Below are 18,008 nucleotides of genomic sequence, written 5' to 3' on the forward strand. Positions count from 1 at the left end.
CTCATCTGACCACAACACACAATTTCAATTGTACTTCTAGTGATGCTTGGGAAAGTTCAGGCGCTTCAGTTTATGGGTTGCACCCAGTAAGGGCTTCTTTCCTGCAACCCTTCCAAAGAGCTTGTTGACATGGAGGAGGCGTCTAACTGTTGATTTTGACACTCGATAACCTCAGCATTCCACTCAACTGCTCAGTTGTGAAACTGTGATCCTTAGGTTCCTCTTTGCCTCCGTCACCATCTTCCTCACTGGTCATGGGGACAATATGCACATGCGTCCTCTTCCTGGTCAACTTGCAACTGTTCCAGATTTCTAAAACATTTGGATTATTGCCCTGACTGTGCTTAGTGGCATTTTACTATCTGTCTCCTCCGAGTTGAAAGCGCTTTGATTTTTCACAAAGTGATGACAAATTGATTGTACATGTGTGCAACCTCATATTTTGAACCCAGTGAAACAGGAAATGATGAAAGCAATACAGTTTCTGGATTCTGAGATCAATAAAAAAAATAGAACTTTATTTATTTCATACAATAAATTTTGCTAATTTTCATGAAGGGTGACAATAATTCTGGAGTTGACTGTATATGTATATGTATCATGCAATTCCTGTATGATAATTTCATAATGCATCGATTCACAGTAAATGAAAAAAGAAAATGATGGACTGATTGCAATGCAACACTGAATTTATTTTTTGCAGTGGGATTTCAGTCCCTCTCTGTTTCCTCGGCTGTTTTCCTCAGTGTTTGGACCAGCCGACGGAAGAAGCGCCAGACTCTGTTCTTCTTCTTCTTGGTCTTTTTGATCTCTGAAAAATAAAAGAGGACAATCAATGCCTCAGTTCATCTTGATGGAAGTAGACATGAGCTACAGTGTGAGCGGACCTGATGAAGAACTCCAACCTGATGTGGTGTCAGAGGATTGTTGCACCTCCTGCTTCTCCTCAGTGCCAACCAGGCTGCTGGTCAAGCCTTCCTTGACTGGAGTAATGGCAGGAGCTTCAGTAGGGAGGCTCAGAGGAACCAGAGGAGCTTCCGTTGGGAGAGTCAGAGGAACCAGAGCAGCTGAACCAACAGCAGAGTCCATTTCTGGGCTTGGTGTTGTGTCCTCTTCCAGGCCGGGCTCTTCGCTCAAATCTCCATCAAGGGGGGTGGAGTTCACGGCTCCATCCACTACAGCTGGCTGGGTGGAATCATCTAGTTCCACCTAAAGAGGGAGAGAAGCCGTTTGAATTTTAGAAAAAAAAAAAAAAAAATTCTATACAGTATCTTATCCACCTACTCGATCATCTGCGCAGGTCTTCTTACCTCTTTGGTAGTCAGCACTTGAGACATTTCCATGTGTTTCTGAGGCTCGAACATCACACAGATTTCCCCCACTGTGACGTCAACGATCCTTGTCAGCAGCTCTGGCCCAAAGCACTTCAGCTTCTCCAGCAGGACGTCTGGAGTGTACTTCTCTCTGACCTTGTTCTGGATAGAAAGGACCTTCTCATCCCGGATGAAGCGGGAGAAGGCAGCCTGACAGTCCGTGGAGGTCAGAGAGGCGAAGAGCTTATCCTCAACGGCCTTCGTGAGTCCGACGGCCAGGTCGCTGAGCTGCAGCGGGGGTATGGACAAGAGGATCTCCGGATTAATCCAGAAGCCCTGCAGCACTTTGGGCACAACCAGCATCACCACTTCCTGGGGGCCGAGGAGGCTGGAGCTGGGCTGCTGCTTCTCCATCAGGCTCCTGATGGCTTTGTCAGCCAGATGGATGATCTGAGGGTCTCTGTCGATGTGAGTCACTCAAAATGAGATGAAATACGCATTTTCTGAAAAGACACAATTTACCCACGGGAATCATTCAAGTTCCATCTTATCTCATAAATGTGACTTACTGAAAACAAGGACTATTGGCTTCATGTGAGTTGAGCACGATTCGGGCTAAAAACTCAATAACCATCATTTTCATGCTGATGTTCACCTCCCACATCTGAAACAAGAAATGGGATGCACCATTAAGATTTGACAAATTTACACGATCAATCTAGTGTTATGTGATCATTTACTCCAAACTGAGTTTTTTCATGATTTTGGTCTTACCAGCGTGAGGAGAGGCTGGACACTTTTATCAAAACTCTCGAGATCAAACCTCCACAATCTTCAAATGGAAAGAAAACAGAAGGTTCATCTTAACTGTTGCTCTATTTTTTCTCATTAGTAACAGACTAGCTTAAAGGAATGTTCACCCAAAAATGAAAAATCAGTCATTATCTACTCACCCCCATGCCAGTAGAAAATCGGTTAAAGTTTGTTAGTCCATACAACAGATGGACAGACAGAGTAAAAAAAAAGCTCTTACAGCATAATCCATGTCTCTTGAAGCCAAAAGATCCCAAAGTGACTTGAAAAGACAGACATTTACACCATTATTTAGCTGAAATCGCCACTCTAGCTGTTGATTCAAAAAAATGATTTTAAAATAGAAATACTGTTTTAAAGCAATTACTTTGTATTTAATTGTCAAATTCAATAAGTGAGCACCCATATTAATGTTTGATCTCATAATAATACTGAAAAATGCAATAAAATGTGCCATTTTTAACTATAAATATACATAATAAATACACATAACAATATAAAAATACATACAGAACAGAGACTAAAGTGGACATCAAACATTAAACCGATTTTCTACTGGCATGGGGGTGAGTAGATAATGACTGAATTTTCATTTTTGGGTGAACTATTCCTTTAACATGAGCAGAGTTGATGATGTCTCACTGCTCCCTGAGAGATTTCTTGCCCTGCTCCACCAGCCAGCCAGTCATGTCCTCAGCTGTCAGCTCAGATGGGACCTGCTTTTGTTGCTGAAGCCTCAAAAACTGCACCATCATTTTTTTCTACAAGATAGAAATAGAAAACACCAGATGTTCTCATGTATAATCACAGGAGACACTTTACCAGAATTTGTCAGGTGTTTTATTTTGTGCGGGCCTGAAACAAAAGTGGTTCTTACTTGTACTTCATAGTACTTCCACTCCCAGCAGAGCTGTACAGTCTCTCCGTATACTGGTACATTGAACAATGCCTTTGATGGAAATGCGATAATGTTACTCAAAAGCCTCTTATGCTACATACATACATCAGCTCAAAATCTTTACAATTTAACTGCAATAAACAACGCTCACATACCTTGATGGGTCTATAGATGACCCTTTCTCCTTCAATCCAGTCCATGGATGTTTTGTTACTGGATGACAAATCAACAGTGCAGAAACAACGACACAATAAAACCAACAACCAAACTCACAACTACAGAAGAGATGTAAAAGCAGTCAAACACAGCTGATTCTTGTGGCGTAATGAGGGTGTTCAGGGAAAAAGTTTCTGTGTAACGGAATGGACTTATTGTTGAGTCAATGGCAGTAGAATTCAGCTCTTTATGACAGATTCTGTTTTGGTTCAGCTGTTCAGGCAGAGATGACCAGGGAAAATACATGTCTGGGCAAATATGATGATCAAGATCGATCAATAAGTTGCCTTTACATTTTTTTTATTTAATCACACAGGAAAGTCTTTTTGCAAGGCAACACTTGAATAGATGTTAATCCTGTGTTTTCACTTGGTTAGTTGGTTGGTATTGGGAATGTAGCCTACATTGCCCTAAAAAACTGCCAGGTGTATCAGCTCTGTGTAACACTGTGTAACATTTTGGTCAACATTGCAGGATTACACAGCCCAAGTAGATGGATAAACACTCTCACGTCGTCTACATGGCAGCTTCTAATGCTATGGTATTATGCTGCAAGTCTGACTTCAGTTCCTGTTGACCGACATGTTGTCTTGTCATCTTCTCCAAAATATTGCTTGTTGTATCACAAGCTTTAGGTCCAAGATGCACAAGCAACATTTTGAAGCTGTGGAGAAGGGAAGTATCGCTCACAACAGGGATGAGACTGGCAAGCAGGACAAAATCAATGTAACCACACTGGCTATAGGAGAATAATGAAAAAACACTTACATACTTTACATTGCTTCATAACACTTCCCATGTATCGTGGCCCTAATTCCTCCCTGTAACACATTACACTGAATTGATTTATTAAAAAGTAACTTTTACTTTGAGTATATTTTAAATTAGCTACTTTTATTTTTAATTGAGTAGGCGTTTACACCACTGATGTTCCTTCTGCTTAAGTAAAATCTCAGCAGACGCTTCCACAAAATTCTGCGTCACGAGGCTGTTAGACTCTTACTCTTGTTATACTATGGCCTGTAGGTTCATAACTTATAAAAACTAAATCTCAATCTTCATCACTTTAGCTTTCTGGCTAACTCTGCTAGCTTCAGTATGTAAACAAATCAAGTTATGCTTGAAGTCTCACAGGAAGAGAGATCTTCTGCCATTGAAAGTTCATTCTATTAATAGGACTTTAGGCCTGTTTTACCAATCCCCTAAACAAGCCTGGCAGGTTTACATGTGTGCCATTAAAATTAGTCAGCGTTAGAGCTGACACAGGTTCTCATTTCCTCACTTTTAGGATAATGCTAGTCGCCTATAATTACTTAACATACTGTATGCTAAAGCATTAGCATGTGCACCAGACAGAGTTATCTACCAGAGGCACAGAGATGATTTTGGTGCTAATGGGCTACTCTCGTCATTTGCATGTTGCCAGGGCACCAACTCACCTGAGAACTGCTGCTCAGGGATTATGGCTGAAACTAGTGCCTCTAGAAATACATAGACACTCAAATCATGCATGTGTTCCTGGTAGTTTGGCACTTTAGCATAAGTGATAGTAGTCTCCTATTAACACCACCAAGGCCAAGCCACCATCAACTAACTCCTGTTTCGAGTTTTAGAACTGAAATCTCTCATCTTTCTAAATGTGTTGGTAGACTTTCAAAATCATGTAAGGAAGTAGTGGTTATGCTTTTCTTCCTTCAGTTGACAGGTAGTTTTACATCTGTTAGTTGGTTTTCAACCAACGCCATTGGCCCAATCGTTTTTCCGATCGAGAAATCGCTGTTGAATAGAACAACACCAGACTCTGAATCGCTCGACCAAATCTGAAGAGTGGGCGGGTCAGGTGTCTGGAACCAGGCTAGGACTGGATGCTTCTTAATCACAGTATATCTAATCCACACTCATCTGAGCCACACATACTTAAAGGTCTAAAAGTGAGATTTAGATTATATTATTCTTGTGCATATATTTTATGATAATATGTGCATTTTGCAATGTATTTCATTCTGGTAAATGACTGCATTTCCTATGCTAAGTTTGGAAGGAGGATTTTATTTGCAACATGAAATATTCATGTAAAGAATACATAATAGGGATTTCTGTGCACTCCTACCACTGACAATTGGTTTTCAAAGTATGCTGTCTAATGTCACTTGAATGACACTTCAGTGATAGATATTCTACACCTGTACGGCAGGTGGCACACTCCTGAAAAATTTTAAGTGTAAATATCTGCCACTTGAGTAGGAGTTGAGTATGAAACTTGGAATTTCATAAACATTCGCATTTTAACACTCAATGATTTCCTTTTAAGTAAAACCATTTTCCTGCTTTTATTTCAGCCCAACTTTAAGAGCCACACAATCACCACTAAAAGGCACATATTATATTAACAAATGGAGGGCCAGGAGCCGTCAGTTTTCTGGCAGTTCAGGGGGCCACCAGAGTCTCCCTGAGGGGTAACAGAGCCAGACGTGATGTTCAGGCAAATGATGGCGAAAACATTTAGAAATTGCACATATATAATAATCATTATGGCACTGTGTAAACCTATTCTAAACTGTAAGGCTGGTATATTTTCACAGGAACTCCATTTCTATATTACATGAGACTGTAGAATATAATTTAGGGGTTGTGGGAAATAAATGTGACTCACGTTGCAGCTAGCCAGCTGTCCATCTCCTCCAGCACAGATCCTGTTCTTGGTGACCAGGCTGGAGTGGCTGACCACAGGCAGGAGGGCCTGCTGCAGGATGTCAGCGATGGGACCTCCAGCTGTGGAAAAGAACAGGGCATTCAAACTTAGCTGTAGTCAAGACCACCTTAATCGAGTCCAAGTCCATTCCAAGACAAGGTCCAGTTGAGTTCAAGTCAAGACCAGGTCCAAAGGGCGTTGAGACCAAGTCAAAGTCAAAGTCAAAGTGTTTTATTTATCAAATGCACAGTATAACACCAGGTCATTCTGAACAATGAAATTCTTAGGACAAGGCAAGCAACAACTACGTAGTAGGCATAAGAAAAATAAAGAAAAATATCAAATATTAAATGTTAAAAAGAGTCACAAAAAAGGGCAAAAATAACAAAAAAATAAAATATATATATATCTATAGCAAAAAAATAGCCAGAAATATAGCCAAAAAAATGTCACAAAAAAATAGGCAATAAACAGTGTAAAAAAAATGTAAAATTAAAGCTTAAGGAGTTTCCTAAGGATCAGCAGAGATGATAACTCTGGACAACACCCTTCAACATCCAACTAATTAATGTATTTTTAACATCATTTGGCCCATATTTATTTATTTAATTAGGACTAATATGGTCCTCCACAGTAAACAGATTAAAACCTTTGATATTTCTGACTTGCCATGGTTCATAACTTCATGTAACTGAGCAGTGTTCTTGAATGCGCCCTTCGTGACGTTTCGCAGCGCCGCTAAATGCAGCCCTGTGATTGGCTTGTGTATTGCGGGGCGCTCGATATGTTTACCTTCGTGTCCCGTATTAGTAGCGCTCTCGTTTCCTTACATTTAGTTAGCGTTAGATTCCGCCTTTCGGAATACTCGGGACTATAAATCGTGCGCACCCAGTGTTTTACCAAGAACTCGCGCGGAGTTTGAGACATTTGTGTACATCGGTGGCGGGAGACGTTAAGTACGGAGCAAGATAGTGACGATTTCTCTCTTTCTAAATTAAAATATCAGCAACAATTGGCAGCAGATATACTTTTGCAGATAATCTTCTTTGCTGGAGCGGAACGCAAGATGGACGATTTCGGAGTTTATGCGGTTTTCGGAGTAAACAACCCGCCTCAAAGACTTCTGTGGTAAGGTCAACGTTAAACGCGTTGCACATAGACTGTAAAAAAAATAATTTAACAGTTTAACAGTTATTGCAAAACTTGAAGCGTTAGTTCTGTGAACTTGAATCGCAGGTAATGAGTTGTTAAAAAGGTTTTGGTAAGCAAGCCCATGTCAAATACTTGCCTTCATGGCTTCACATTGGCGCGTCTTTAAATCGTCTGTCTCCGGGGGAAAGGGAAGGCACCTCGGTTAGCTCTTTTTGCCACTGCGACACATACTAAACATCATGCCGCTGGTGTGATTTTGCTCCCAGCGTAGTGCTTTTGGACAGCAACGGGACCGTTTACGTGTGTTTCTCTTCTCCTCCATTTCAGTGCCAACGGGTCGTGCCGGGTGTGCGTTGCGGTGCCGCCGGCCGCCCGCCAGGTGGTGCTGTTCAGCAGCGGGCCGTGGGGCCAGAGGATCTGCGTCAACGCCGAGCTCAACGACGCCGACCGGATCCCCGTCACTATTGGCAAACTGACACCGTATAACAAGTAGGTGGTCCTTTTTTTTTTTTTTTTTTTTTTTTTTTTTATTCATTTATTAACAAACAGCATGGTAAACAAATAGAAAACACATAAACAGATAAAGCCAGGGGATCAGAACACTGACAGAAATCATAAATCAGTTCACAAAAATGTTATACAGGGTACATAAATGTATGGTTTTAATACCTTTCCTATTTTTAGATTATAGGATTGTTGTAATGTATTGTTTGATTTCATTTTCAAAAATTAAAAAAGATAGTTTATGACTGGAAAACTTTTGCAAGTAATAGAGTCAAATTGATGATATAGTATTGTTTTGCTTTGGTAGAAGTGTAAGTAAAAAAGCCAAACAATACATTTTCATTGGAAAGGGAAAATTCAGAATCAATATATTGGGAAATGAATGTACAGACATCTTGCCAAAAAATGCAAGACCAAAATAAATGACATAAATCTTCTGGTACCAGTTGACAAAATGAGCAGTCCACATCAATGTCCTTTTTATATCTTTGTAGAACTACCTTGGAGGGATAAAAACGATTAATCATTTTAAAAGACACTTTCTTAACCTTATTTATAATCAGATATTTAATCAGATATTAGTATCTATTTAATCAGATATTTAGATATTTAGATTTCTTCCAGTTCAGGTCTGAAGTAAAATTATTCCAGTAAGAGACTACATTTGGAACAGAGACCATTTCTCTTTGAAATAAAGCTTGTATATCACGGTTAGAAAAAAAAAAAAAAAAAAAGTAGGTGGTCCAGTACATTTCAGTGGACATGTAGCATACAGGACAGTAAGTTAACTTTTTTGAGTGAAATTTGAATTGTCTCCTCCAGGTGTCTGTCATGGGAGCAGTGGGAGGAGGAGACATGGACAGACGGGGTCACACTGACCGTCACCCTGGAGGGAGGAAACCTGGTAAATATCAAACGAACCCACACCTTCAGGACTGTCTTCTGGTGAATTCTGGGAACAGCCCAACAAAGGGATGGAAGATCGTTTAGGAGATCCTGTTTTAGCATTCAACTTCCCAGGTTGCCAGTTCCTAAAATGGTTTATAGACTAACTTGGTGAGGAGAAGGGCAAAGGTTTCCTAGGACGCAAAATACTACGAAAACATAAGGGAGGGGATTCAGGGGATTCACTTCTAGTACAAAAACTAGTGGTTATTCTGTTATTCCAGCTAACGGTCACAAAGATGAAAGTGAAATGAATAAATTCTGTAGTATCCTTTTTTTAATGAGAAGTGGTTGCCCTTTCCTTGTTTTTTTAGAGTCCATATTCCACACATAAGGACTCAGCTATGGACTGTGTTGCAGGTTTGTGTATGTTGTGTAAAGTGTATTAAAGTAGTATTTTTTTTCTATTTTTCAGGTGAAAGCAGATTGGTCAGAACCAGAGCTCATGCTGGCCATGAAGGAATACACTCCAAAGGTAACACTAACTCTAGTATCACATTAGTCCTTTCAAACAGTGTTAAGTATTTACTTTTTTACCATAACCATAGCTGTAGTTATAATAGGATTAGCTCACTGATGCCCCGTTCCCCCCCTGTCCCGTCCCAGGACACCGCGGCTCCCCCCGCAGCCCGAGAGGCCAACGGCAAGAGGAAGAGGGAGCGGACAATGGAGGAAGAGGACGTCGAGGGGAAGGCGACGAAGAGAGGGGAGGAGGAGGAGGAGGAGGAGAACGTGTGTCCTAACGGCACCCTGGACAAGACCACCCCCGTGAGAAAGGTCAGAGGTCAAGCCAGAGGAGGTCAGAGGCTGTTCAGCAGCGGAGGAGACGCTGCCAAGACCAAGGCAGCAGGTGAGGAACAACGTTTCTATATTTATATATGCTGCGGTTTAGTGTGTACAGTATGTAGGTATGAACTGTGTGTAGAATTTGTGTATGTATATGTTGTGTTAGTTTTTTTTTTTTCCCCAAAAGACACCAGCCAAATTCTTGACAGTTTTGGCCTTGCCAGGTTTCCCACTGGTCATGGAATTTTGAGAGGTATATTCCAGACAGGGGAAATCAGAGAATTTTTATAGATTCTCTTAGGAAGTTAATTAGGGGATAATTAGGCTAAATTCCCTGTAATTAACTTAATTAACAAGATTTCCCCAAATTAATTGGGGAATGATTAAATTAACAAACCAGCAAGGAATAACTCTTTTTTTTTTTTTTTTTTTTTTTTTTTAGGTCATGGAAGTGCTCCGTCTTGGTTATGGAAAGTCATGGAAAAGTTCTGGAATTGTACATGGTTACCGCAATCCCATGACTTTTCCATGACTTTCCATAACTTAATTGTAGCGCTTCCATGAGCTACAAAAAATGTTTATTCCTTGATGGTTTGTTTATGTTGTGTTTCTAAAGAGGTGAACAGTCTGGTTTCCACCACAGCTGGTATGAAAACCACCAGCTAATGCAATGATGGTGTGAAGCAAGTTGTAAAATACAGTTTAGAGCTGCAACGATTAATCGATTATTAAAACACTGATCAACATTTTTCACCATTTTCTGACATTTTATAGACCAAACAACTAATCGATTAATCAAGAAAATAATTGACAGATTAATCGACAATGAAAATAATCGTTATTTGCAGCCCTAATACAGTTAGAGGAATTATATTCCGCATTTGTAAAAACAAAAATTCCTGATATTCCCAGATTCCTCCAGAATATGTGTTAAATTCCCTGACTTTTCCTGTTTATAGTACACGTGTGTGTGTGTGTGTGTGTGTGTGCCATAATTGTAAAGCTAACAATAATTACAGTATGAGAAATACTTTGTGTACTAGGGTGTACACACTAGGGTGTGTAGCATTTGTCTGCCTGTGTTGCAGCGTTCTGCTCTCTATCAATATGAAACGTCCTAACTCTCCTTTCTACAGCTAATGGAGCCGGAGAGGCGCAGGGGATTGTGGGAAGAACGCCTCCGCAGAACGCAACCAGGACGAAGGGTAGACAGGCCAAGACACCCACACAGGCCGGTGAGTCTGAGCCAGCGTTGTGTGTTGTGTTTTTGTTTTTTTTTGTTATTTGGTCATATTTATTCTCTTCAGTCTCCCAGCTGGCATGTCGATGCACATCGCCCACCTGAGGTCACTGCCTCTTCTCTAGAAATGTAACATGAACTTGGATTTGCAAAACTGATTCTGAAAGTCCGCTGGTTTAGAAGCAGCACAGGCCATGCAGGTATTTGTAGTGTACAGCTGACTGGCTAGCATCGCTACCAGTCTCTCTTTATGCCTGATAGCGCTAAAATGTTTTCAGTTCTTACTGTCTCTAGATAGCAGAGACAGCCAACTATGTGAGAAATGGCTGGAATCATGTCAGCAGGTTAAAATGTCGTAAATTATATTGCCTAAACAGAAGGCCATAAAGTCAAAAATACACTGATGTACTGCATTTCAAGTCTTTACACTGGACTAACAAACTTCACCTGCGTTTCAACTGGCATGAGGATGAGTAGATAATGACAGAATTTTCTTTTTTTTTTTCTTTAACTCACTTTTCTTTGGTTGATTTCTTGGTTCCTCACTGTTTTTCTAGTGAGAGGTCAGCCCTATATTCTCATTGATGTACAGTAATTTTTATTTTCACATTTATTCCAGTTGCAAAACTCTTATTTCATTCTAACTTGTATTATAAAGGTCATTTTTAAATTGAAGTCTTAAATTTAACTTGATAGAACAGACTTGCACCCTGTTGACGTTCAGACAGCCATCTCAAGCCTGTGTGTGAGATACTGAACACTTTTAAAATGACACACACTCTGTCATCACCTCCCCCCCGCAGCCCCATTGGTCAACCCGTCAGGTCGCTGGGGTCAGACGCTGTGTCCCATCGACGCTCAGACAGCAATTCTGATTGGAGGACAGGGAGCCAGGATGCAGTTCTGCAAAGACCCCATGTGGAAGCTCTGCACAGGTCAGTAACAGTTTGTATATGAGATAAGACAGAAAGGGAGGGCATCTCACCTCATCGTCCAGTCTCCTTGTGTCCGTCCCAACAGAGGACATGTCCTGGTTTGCGGCGGAGACGCTGGCGGAGGGCCCGACCCCCGAGGCCAGGATCGGACACACGGCCGTCTACGACCCCGACTCCAGGCGGATCTTCGTGTTCGGAGGCTCCAAGAACAAGAAGTGGTTCAACGACGTTCACATCCTGGACACGCAGAGCTGGAAATGGACCATGGTGGAGGTGTGTGTGTGTGTGTGTGTGTGTGTGTGTGTGTGTGTGTGTGTGTGTGTGTGTGTGTGTGTGTGTGTGTGTGTGTGTGTGTCAAATTTCATTCTCTCTCCCTTCCATCTGGTTTCCCCCTCTTTGGCTTTCTCATACTCTCACTATTTGACTTGAATTACTTTTTAGATCGTGTTTTCTTCTTGTCTCTCCCTCCAGGCTCAAGGTAAAGTTCCCCCCCTGGCCTACCACAGCTGCAGTATGTTCCGGGGCGAGCTGTTTGTGCTGGGAGGGGTGTTTCCCTGTCCCAACCCGGAGCCGGACGGCTGCAGCGACTCCCTGTACATCTTCGACCCCCACCTCTCCATTTGGTACCAGCCCATCGTCACGGGCGACAAACCCTCCCCCCGCTCAGGGTGAGATGGTGCGATCCGAAAGTCTCAGAAATACTTTGTTTTGTTTTTTTTGTCTAATCTCTCTCTCTCTCTCTCTCTCTCTCTCTCTCTCTCTCTCTCTCTCTCTCTCTCTCTCTCTCTCTCTCTCTCTCTCTCTCTCTCTCTCTCTCTCTCTCTCTCTCTCTCTCTCTCTCTCTCTCTCTCTCTTCCTCCTCCAGTCACTCGGCGTGTGTGATGCAGGAGAGGAAGATTTATGTGTTTGGAGGATGGGACACTCCTGTCTGCTACAATGACATGTACATGTTGGACCTGGGTAAGACACACACACACACACAAACATATACACACAAACGTTTTTTTGTTTTGTTTTTTTCCTTTCAGATTTTTCATTTGTTTATTTCTAATGGAGATTCCTGGTTTCATGCTCACACGCCACATTATTTCTGCTTTTCTCTGTTATGTTTTGTCCTAATCACATCCCTGGCACATGCGCACATACACACACACACACACACACACACCTATTCATACATATACACAAAAGGAACAAACATCTGTATGACGGCGTACATATGAAATTAAAATGTTTTTGTGTTTCTTTGTTTCTCAGGTCTGATGGAGTTTTCTGCCGTGAAAACAACAGGAAAAGCCCCCTCTCCTCGGAGGTATTCACACACACACACACACACACAAACTGATAATACTCTCATCTATTCTACTGTGCATTATTATTTACGTGTGTGTGTGTGTGTGTGTGTTCCAGCTGGCACGGCAGCGCTGTGCTCTCAGATAACAAGTTCCTGATCCACGGCGGTTATAACGGAAACAATGCTCTGAACGACACCTTCATCTTCAACACAGGTGAGGGGAAGCACACACACACACACACACACACACACACACACACACACAACACACAACACACGTAGCAGGAGGCTTGTAGCTCCTTTGTTGTCTGGTTGTCAGTACAAATTGGCTGAAAATAAGTTATTAGTCCACTCGTCTGCTTAAGAAAAAATAGATCAAAGTACATCAAAGTAGCTCTGTAGTTATTTAAGTGAAAGAGTCTGGAAGGCAGTTTGATGTAAACAACAACAAACAACAACTTGGCGTCAGTAATGAGAAGGTCTTGCTGATTTTGTCTCAAGCTCTCCCTTTTCATTTGAGGAATCAAAGGTTTGTATATCATCATATGTGCCGGTCTCCTTACACAGTAAACCAACTGCTGCTGTTTGAAATTCACTTTATTGATCAAGGATCTAAGTCTTGCAGTTCTAAGCATGGAGCGAATCAGATGTACGAAATTTCACCTTTATTATGAGGGGAGGTGCAGAATACTAAGCAAGGGGTAACAGAAACTTCTTAAAAGGGGAAGAAATGAACAAGGAATTATGAATGGTATGTGGGAGTTTATGTAACGAATACAAGTCTTTTATTTGTACTCTGTATCAGTACATTATTACATTATTACACATTACACATTACAATATTGTTAATATTTCTTGTGGACCACAGAAAAGCTGTCACTAGCTGATCCAAATACACAATAAACTACAATATCCACTTTTTTTGCATATGCACTCCTGCACATTGTCACATTTTCTGTACATATGGTACCTTGCTCTAGAGTTTTTAATAAGGACATTATGTGCATTATGTTATCTATCTGTAAATCAGATATATTTGTTAAGGTGACTATTAGTTTTACAATGCATGTCTGCACAGCCACGCACTCTCTGTACATATCTATGGCTTTCTGTACAAAACACATTATGTGTTGTATGCTGTAAATTCACATTTCCCCCCCCCCTTCTTATAATACATTGCATGTATCTTGGTTTTTCTAGTTTTCATTTAGTTTCATTCTGCATATATTTACTATTTTTGCTAGATTTTTCTTCGTACATATTTTTCCCTCATTTCTTCTTTATCTTGGTATATTCTACTGCTGTTATTTTACACACCCTGCATACATGCTGGAATCCATAAAATTTAATATTTCTACTTAACACGTTCTAGTGTCGTAATTAAGATAAGATTAAACTTTATTGATCGCCGTGGGGAAAATGAGGTCGTCGCAGCAACAAAAGTAATAGAATTCAGCAGGGAAAAAGACAAATGGAACATAAATACACAAATGGAAAATCAAATAAGCAGCAAAAATGTAAAAAAAAAAAAAAAAGGTAATAAACAAAGCAATGAAATAGAATTGTATACAGTAGTGGAGCATTACAAACATACTGGTGTCAATTTAAACACATCAGGTAGGCTGTATTGGTTGGAAATATGGGATTGGGTTACGGTTGATATAATATGGATTACTGATTACAGCTGTCACTGCATCTGGCCCAGTCAGTATTCTAGTTTAACATGGGGTGTGTTTGTTTTGTTCAGACACCAACAGCTGGACAGAAGTGACGCACCCCGACCTCTCCGTCCCGCGGGCGGGCCACTCCATCATCACCATGGAGACCGCCGATCATCACCGTTTCTCTTCGTCGTTGGAAGATGAGGAGGAAGATGCGGGACGCGTCACCAGGACCCTCCTCATGTTCGGAGGCGGGGACAACGAGGGCAACTTCTACTCCGACCTGACGACCGTCGCTGTGGAGGAACTGCTCAACGCAGTTTAGAGATGGAGACTCACTCTCCCACTGTATGTGAAACCGTTTGTTTTTTTCCCCTTCTTTTTATTTATACATATGTTTTATCTTTTTTTTTTTTTTTTTTTTGTTCATTGAGCTCTCTTTTTATTATGTGTTTTATAGAGTGTATACTATTTAATTTCACTGGTTTGAAAATGTGTACTTATGGTGTATATTTTTAGGAATTTCTCACATACAGAATAAAGAAAAAAATCTGATCAGGTTCATGTAGGGCTGGGCAATAATTCAATATTATCATTTATTGTCTTTCAGTAGAATCATATTGTGATGATGTGGTGATTTTGGGACACAATTCTGACACAGTCGTGTCAATTTTGCTGTCTAAATTAATGAAAACAGGCAAAAACTCTGACAAAATGAGGTATGGCAGGAATATTATTTGAAAAGTAAGCCATATTGTGATATATATCCTTATAGGAAATAAACCTTATGATCATCGTGATATTGATTTTAACCATATCGCCCAGCCATAACTTCAACCATTTTTTCCATTTGGCTAATCGCAGGATTGGTAAAAGATGACTACTACTGTTTTGGGTTTTTTTTAGAGTTTAGAGATCCCATATTAATAATGAACAATAATCTTGTAAAATCTTTCAAAATAAGTGCATCATCAAAGACCACTTTTTTTTGTCTCATGTACATATTTTAGAGCTTTGCATGTTCTTTCTCAGGTGAAACTTTTAATTGTGTTTTTATACATACGTGTGTTGTTTCCTTTGTTATTATGAGGGAATCATTGGTCTGGAGGCAGGTAAAGGGGCTTTCAGTTCTTATATTTAGAATACGTTGCCTTTGGATAGCTCCAAGTGGTATAGAATATATTTTATCGTTTTCAACATCATAGCATTGTTTATAGTCACTGTCATCTTCTCCAAACTGTGTTGCATCTGCTTCAGGTTGTCTACTACAAAAACCTTTATTATTTTGATCCCTGTGCTGCAATGTATGTGTGTATTTGACCTCTGTTCTTTATTCAATAAACACTTGCATTTCTATTCAAATATTCAGTCTCTCTTTGAAAAGTAAACTTCCACTTGACATTTTAATATGTCTCATGTAAATGTAATCTTACCTAACACTTTTTTTAGGGATTTCTTCCAGGGGAAAGGAAAATAAGTTCTTACTCCTGTATTTTGGGGTTTTCATCTTGATGTGATGCGTTCAACGTCCATGTGGTGGCAGTAATTGCCGGTACAAGAGAGGAAAGGACCTTGTAGAAAATGGAAAATCAATGGAAGCCAGTGTTGTCCAGCATCCTCGTTAGCCGAGTCAAGTCGGCCAGAGGAAGTAAGGCGATTTTGCTTTCAAAATAAACATGTTAAAAGAGATAATGGACTATAGGGCTACTCATAAATATGGGGTGAAACTAGAGCTGTAAAACGAATACTAAAAAGATTATATTGTTTTATGTTGTATGTCGTTCCTGATGAAAGAATGCCCCATGGGCGGGTAAATCTTACCCTAAAAACTACTGTTTGATAAATCAAACAAAGATGTTTTATCCCACAGCAGTGGCACCATTGTTCAGCTGCGTCAAAACAGTAATGTCCGACAGTTGGGCTTTTATTTTGAAAATCCTGACCGAAAGTTTTGTTGTTGTTTTTTCACTCTGGCCGACTTGACAGCGGTACCCTAGTTTGTTTACCAGCGTTAGACGTTTTACTCAGCTAAAGTCATATTGTTCATCCATAAATATATCTAAAATGCAGCGACTGGGAGCGGTTATCAGTGAGAGGCTGACGGCGGCTGCTGAGGAAACCCTCGGGGCTGTGGGCAGGACTCTGTCGGGGTACGAGGACCAGCTGTCCCGGTAACAGAGTTTATCATCCTCAAACCGGAGACAAAGTTACCCAGCAGGTTTGTCAGTGACTAGTGAGTTCAGAGGTGCGTAGTAGTAGCCAGGCACATTAATAATAACAGAAGACCCACTTGGCTAAGGCTAACGTAACTGAACACTAATTTAAGCTAACGTCAGACTAGCTAAGAAACGTCGGCGTTGCCTTGAGGGAGAACCAAAGAGCCAGGGGTAAATGGAGACATTTTAAATAAAAAATTAGGATAGCTACAAAAGGATTATCTTGTATCTTTGCTATCTCTTACACCTAAGATGGCTGCCACTGAATCGTTGATAATGGTGTCATGAAAGTGTGAAAGTTTTTCATTGTACAGTCAATCTTTGTCTTGGTAGGTGAGTCTCATGCACTATATCAATAATTTCAACATTAACTACAAGTCTGTAAATGCTTACTTGTTTAATAAGCATTACTAGACAAAACAGGATAAAAAAAAATGGGCATGCACTTTCTAGACATCCATGTTTTTAATTTTCAGATTTATTGAAGCATTCAATAGAAGGACTGATACTTAGCTGTGATACATTGTGCTTGGTAAGGAAAGAGCCCATGTTATGACAGCTCAACACAAGCCATGTATTATATACACTGTAAGATTTGTTTACATAAGTATTGAATAAAAACTTGGTTCTGATCACCCAATCAGACAGGTCCAGGTTCAAACTACTTTCTTATGAGAGTGTTATTATGACATTCTTATACTTCTTTATTTCGTACTTGTCAAGAGGATTTACAACAAGTGGATTTGGAAATGACAGAGGAAAAAGATTAACTCTTCTACAGCAACTTCAGGGGCTGATGATGAGAGGAGATGCAGAGTGTAGAAGAGTCCTGGATCCAGATGGTGACTGTGACCTCCTGACTCCCTTCACCTCTGAGGCCTCTGGAGTCGACAGGGAAGACGGAGACGACAGGAGGAGGAGCCGGAGAACCCCAATTAAAGAAAATCAAAGATAAAGCTTGTAAAAGTTCAGACAAAGGCAAGTATCCTTACCAATGCAGCCTGTGCGGCGAGGGATTCGGAGTGAGCTCCTGTCTGAAAAGGTTCACATATCCTAACCCTCACACCGGGGTCAGACCACATCGCTGTGGTGTTTGCGGGAGAGCGTTTGAAATCCAACCTGATGTACCACACAAGAACCCACACACAGAATGAGGTTCTCAAAGACCACATGAGCACACACACACACACACACACAGGCCAGAAGCCGTACAAGTGTAAGGTTTGTGGCAAGGGCTTCACACACAGAAGAATCACAGCAAACCCAATGCTGGAGCCCATTCTATGGGCAGAAATATATGTCACTAGAAACTGAAATTGAATTATTTATATTTCAATTTGAAT

General features: G+C 40.6%; 1 protein-coding gene across 1 annotated transcript; it reads left to right on the forward strand.

Moving 5' to 3' along the window:
• The first annotated feature begins 6,979 nt into the window (after positions 1–6,979).
• Positions 6,980–15,767, forward strand: krcp (kelch repeat-containing protein). The gene is made up of 13 exons (XM_071534438.1): positions 6,980–7,060; positions 7,412–7,573; positions 8,411–8,492; positions 8,949–9,008; positions 9,140–9,383; positions 10,456–10,554; positions 11,363–11,494; positions 11,580–11,767; positions 11,966–12,162; positions 12,360–12,454; positions 12,752–12,806; positions 12,905–13,002; positions 14,536–15,767. Exons 1-13 carry the CDS (start codon positions 6,999–7,001, stop codon positions 14,772–14,774), a joined length of 1,713 nt encoding a protein of 570 aa, XP_071390539.1. The 5' UTR covers positions 6,980–6,998; the 3' UTR covers positions 14,775–15,767.
• The last annotated feature ends 2,241 nt before the right edge of the window (positions 15,768–18,008 follow it).

This window comes from Centroberyx affinis, unplaced genomic scaffold (assembly GCF_046629955.1).
Source record: "Centroberyx affinis isolate AG114_WGS23_722 - 3 ecotype Tasmania unplaced genomic scaffold, CSIRO-AGI_Caff_v1 ptg002542l_1, whole genome shotgun sequence".
Lineage (NCBI taxonomy): Eukaryota > Metazoa > Chordata > Actinopteri > Beryciformes > Berycidae > Centroberyx > Centroberyx affinis.